At 38.6% G+C, this 5,387-nt stretch overlaps 1 protein-coding gene across 1 annotated transcript in view; it reads right to left on the bottom strand.

Moving 5' to 3' along the window:
• MTR (5-methyltetrahydrofolate-homocysteine methyltransferase) overlaps nt 1–5,387 on the bottom strand; it is a 39,464-nt gene that overhangs the window by 27,747 nt on the left and 6,330 nt on the right. The window contains exons 7-12 of the mRNA XM_010189977.1: nt 5,035–5,129; nt 3,435–3,535; nt 3,108–3,169; nt 2,230–2,297; nt 1,548–1,624; nt 399–511 (exon numbers count right to left, since the gene is read on the bottom strand). Of these exons, the coding sequence (XP_010188279.1) occupies nt 399–511; nt 1,548–1,624; nt 2,230–2,297; nt 3,108–3,169; nt 3,435–3,535; nt 5,035–5,129 (516 nt within the window). The remainder of the gene's footprint in view (nt 1–398; nt 512–1,547; nt 1,625–2,229; nt 2,298–3,107; nt 3,170–3,434; nt 3,536–5,034; nt 5,130–5,387) is intronic.

Genomic DNA, 5,387 nt, shown 5'->3' with positions numbered 1-5,387 from the left:
GGAAAGAGAGTGAGGGCTGCTCAGTGCCACAATCTCTCCCAAATCAGATGTACCGCACATGTTGGAAGGAGGGATTACACCCACTTTCCTTCCTCACTTCTCTGTAAATCCACCTCTACATACACCGCAGACCAGGACACTATCTAAACCATCAGCAGCTGTGCAACTTAATTCAAAATGGAAAGTCACATTTCCCAGTAAAACCCTTCTCACAAATGTATTAGGACCTCATAAGCACAGAAACAAAAGGATAATGAGAAAGTACAATCTTGTTTTCTTACTCTTATAACTGGTGTAGAATAGTGCTTTGTGCCAGCAAAACAAACAACTGATAAGACAGTAACAGAGAAATGAAAAATCAGAGTATTAGCTATAAAGATTATTGGTAAAATGCATACTTCATAGTTGCCTGCCATGATGAGTTTAGCAAACTTCCGTGATCCCGCAACATTGCAGCGTTCACCAATATTAACGAAGTTGGTGTATGGCCCAATCCTGAATGGCTCCAGACCTTAAAAAAATATTTTTTAACATATTTGTAAAAACAGAAAAGAAAAAACTGGGTAAGACAAAATCCTCTTTTTAAACTGTGAAATAGAGGTATCTGTCTCTTTAAGAACAGTGGTTTCTCAGCAGATCAGCACATGCACAAATCTAATGAGTAACTAGCAAAGAATCGCAACAAAACTTCCAACACATATGTCAAAGGTTTCTATCCTACCTCAATGACAGTCAATAATTTACCTGACCCACGAAAGATAACAGCCAATTGGTCCAACAGAAAAATGACGTGAAGCTACAGTTTTTTGGGCATCTATGTGTATGCACATACACACCTTCTCTCAACTTCCAGCTATGTCATCTCATGACTCTACTACCACCAGAGAAGCAGCCCACTGAACTGATCGACAAACAAGGACATCTCTTAACCATGCACCCAAGTTCAGAGAAACAAGCCAAGTGGGATCCTTGGGTAGAAGGCAACTCAGAGGCAAACAAGCCTTACAGCAGAACAGAGTAAGCTAATATACAAAACCAATACACAGGTAAACCATGATTTATTTTATTTATGCTGAACTGATTTGACTTTAAGATTAAAATACTAGATCAAAAAGGCACTGTTACTTGGACACATGGCCCAAAGACTTAAAAGAAGGCCTGGCTGAGGAACACACAGATCTGGACTTCGCTAAAACAAAAGACATTCTATTACCTAATAATTAGTCAAATTACCTGATCTCTCTGTGCTTGACTCTCCCCAGTTGCAGAGTGAGGACAAAGATACTCACTCATCACTACAGAGCATCTGAGACTTGCACAGTATAATATGCTGGCGTGGTTGTATTATACAAGATTGCAGTAAAATGTTCCATTAATCCTTTTACCAAAGTGGCAAGATTTACATCTGGTTACACATTCATAAGCTTGATGGATTCAGGTAAAAACAGAAACTCATAGTGCTGTTCTGTGTAGCAGAAAACAGCAAATAAATTTACAAAGGAAGACTGCATGAGTTATAAAGCTCAAACTGCTACACTACGTTTTACCTGAGAGCAGCATGCATCCTTGAGAGAGAGAAGGTGGAACACGAGGCTTACAGAATTTCACAGCTTCAGCAATTCTCCTGAGTTACAGAAAGAGGAAAGAAAAGAGTAGTTTTCAATTAAAATTAAACCACTCCAGAAAAGACTCAAATAAGATATACTAGACTACATCTCCAAATTAGCCCTGCAGCAGACAAAACTAATTAACTAGTTTCACTCTGTGTGGCCAAAGGCAAAAACATACTCCCAGAAGATCCTATTTTAGCTATTTGCAGAGAATGTAAAGAGCTGAAGAGCTATCAAATACAGAATGTGAGCTACTATGCCAATGGCATACTTGATGGATACCAGAACCACTCCTCAACCACAATTTGCAGAGCTGAGCAATTGCTGATCATTGCAGCAAAAAAAACATGACTCTGTTTCTCAGATGCCAGAATGACTCACAGAGTTCATGTTCACTTTCTCTTTGCTCCAGTCAGGAGCCACACTTGGTGGCTACATGTTTACATACAACCTCTTCCCAGTTTGTCCCAGGTTATTTCTACTCCGTATATTGCTGCTACTGGCATTCAAGTGATCCATCTTTTCAGGAAACTCTAAGGCAAGCCATGTAATATTGCTCCACAGAAGCGGCACTTAATTTACTTCCCAGTTCACCTAAAAGTTGTGGCTCATGAGGTACCTGATATGTGCTGGTGTAGTACCACAGCAACCTCCAACTATGTTGACCAAACCATCCAATGCAAAATTCTGTAAAAGGGAGGGGGAAGAGAATTCTGTTTCAAGCTAATAAAGGTATCTTTTACATATATTTTTTTAGATGTACATTTGTATATATTTCTTCTCCACATGTTAAGCAATTCAGGGGATCACAAGAAAAAAAATACATTAAAAACCAAGCAGTACTATTTCTTCTCTTTAGAATTTTGTGGATTCGCAAGGTTAACCTCTAATTTCAAAACCTAATTTTAGGAAACTACATTTGAAACTGGCCTATTTTATACTGACACCCCAGATGAAAACTTGGATGAGTATCAGAGAGTAAAATTTGCAAGAGCAAATGAACACGCAGCAGATAGTGTGTTCTCACTGACACACTGCAGCTCCAGCTCCACAGTTCTGTCTTGCACAGATGAAGCAGCACATGGAAGGACCCTGCACTGAAACACCACCAAGATTAGCAGTTCCAGTACACAGAACTTTGTAAAATTATGCCAAGTTCATAAAAATCACTCAGCTTTTTGCACAATTTCCAAATGTAAAAGTAAGAACATAGGAGTACAAATGAGTAAGATCCACAGACAAAGGTGCAGGAAAGCTAATTAGTGTAGGACACGAATGTAATTAAAGTTTTTGGAGTTTCCCAAGCAGTTTTTCAGAACCTGGTATCTTAAATCACTATCATTTAGCAAACTGTCTATAAACAATACAAATGACATATAAAGCCATCTGAGGGGGGAAGAAACCAAACACAACACTGTAACAAATGTGTATAAAATAAAAGCAAAGAATATTTGTCTAACAGTATGTCAGATATGACACATGAGAAATATTTCATACCTTTATATGCTTGGCAGTCACTTCTGGAGTTTCATCATAACCACCAAAAGTATTGGGAAGACCTTGAAATACAGTTTTTCTAGTATTATGGTTTGCTTAAAGCCCACAAGAACAGAGTTAAATTCCATAAAAGACGTATTTAAAGTACTACGTTCTGCATTCACTGTCACAGAACTAACAACAGTGACTTTCAGTAGTTTAAAATATTCTTAATCTCTTTTTAATAGTAAAAACAATCATCTTTTCAACTTAAGTCTATTACAGCTAGCGAGACGGAACAGTTTAGTTACATTTCAACTGCCTGCAAGCATAGGAACACGAACACACCTGCGTTGGGGTAACAGATGATGTATGCTGTTGTACATTTTCCAATTGTTTCAATGAATGGTCGCATTTCAACTGCCCCTAAAGCACAATTTAATCCAATACTGGAAAAAAAAATATCAATAATTATTTTTAGGTAAAAAACACCTTTTACACACAAACCAGACAAATGCTAGTGCTGGCAACCACAAACTCACGCAATTATCTGCAATAAAATCAACCTTATCTCCTATATCTTTAATCATCAACAATACAGCGAGACTCCAAACCATGCTGACTTAAGGACCACACATCACCCTAAACAGGACATGCAAAACCCAAATGGAAACACATTAACACATATAACACGATCCCCAGGATACTACTACTAGTTAGCTTTTCCACAACCCTAAAGCCACTCAGTACGAATCTGGCAACAGAAACAACACTAAATGCAATCTGCAATCTGTTTATGAAATATGGTTTAATAAATTCTTGATTTTTGCTCCAGTACCCTCCTCTCCTCTTCAGAGGCAAGAGAGTGATGAGAAATTTGATCTGAGACAGACTCATGCCAAATATGGACCACTAGGCTGTGATGCTGAGAGAAGGAGTCAAGCACCACCCGGTTCCAAGAGGCTCCATATGTTACTTCTGCAGCACCGTCTGGTCTGGGAAAGTGGAGCCTCAAGGGCAGTCAGGAAAGCTGTGAATGCAATCTTCTGCTTTTGTACCACTGAGATGACAGACTGAGCATTTTAGCTGGAATTTTTTTGCAAAAACAAACAATGCTCACCACAATGTGCATGGCATGCACTGCTAACAGTGAACTAAATGTTTTAAATTAGAGTATTACTGGGAAAAAACATCTATTTCCAATGTAAGTTTTTGTCTGAAGAACCAACCTGAGAGAAGGAGTGGTAAAGAGGGAAGAGGAGGCAAGGAGGAGGTAGAATAGGGCATAGAAACACAGAAGAGTAGAGAGACAGGAACCGGCACTCAAATGCAAAAATGCTGCACAATGACCGGCTCTATTATACATTTACATAGATCTTTCTCTCATACTTATTACAACTTTTCAGTCTCAACAGAAAAGACTGCAAGTAAATGGAGGCATCAAGAGCTCTCAAAACAATGCACATCCTTTTAAAAAAAAGCACACAGGGAATATAGATACATTTTTGCAAGAGTTCTGTAAAAAGAACACTGGAATGAAAGCTTATGATTTGCTCTTTCAGTCTCCCTGAAACATTCTGAGCTGGCACTGCTTCCCTCAAGAAAGAGATGTAAGCCCTGCCCGTATCAGGAATTAGCTCCTTGCACAATCTGAGACAGTGGGAGATGGCAAACTACAGTCTCAGATTTATTTTTTTTTTAATGCTTTGACCTAATTGCAAGTTCAGTGCCTGTTGCAAATACAAACCCCCAAATTATTCAGAGCAATGATTTTTAAAAAATCATTGTTCTTTGGAAACATACTCTGTGCTGAAGGAACAATAGCAGAAGATGTTAGCAATACATGTGATTAAACATTATCACAGTTAGTATAGCTGCAAGCAAGGGGTTAAATTAGGAAAGAATCACAATCTACAGAACTTGCTAGGACAAAGACACATTTCCTTACCAAAGTGGCTTACTGTGGGAAACACTAATGACAAATGCCTCTCCTGTCTGGCCTGAAAGGGTACGCCCACTCTTATCCACAATGGTACCAGAAACCTACGTATCAGTTGAACACAGAGAAAGGAGAAGAATTAAATTAACAATACAAACAAGGATTTAAATGGCTGAACTGCTAAAAGTCAAAGCAGAGGGACATGTGCTCCACTCAAAGTGATGAGGCACAAGCCAAACAGAAAAATTAAACCCTTTCCTCCCTGTAAACATCTAAATATTTAACTAGGGGAAAAGTAAACCTTTGACCAGTCTTCTTTCTTTCCCTCTCTCTCTCTGTTCCTTGGGGGGAGAAAAATTAAA

Source organism: Mesitornis unicolor, unplaced genomic scaffold (assembly GCF_000695765.1).
Source record: "Mesitornis unicolor isolate BGI_N332 unplaced genomic scaffold, ASM69576v1 scaffold7768, whole genome shotgun sequence".
NCBI lineage: Eukaryota > Metazoa > Chordata > Aves > Mesitornithiformes > Mesitornithidae > Mesitornis > Mesitornis unicolor.
Note: the sequence above shows the minus strand (reverse complement) of the source record. Positions and strands in the feature narration are given on the sequence as shown.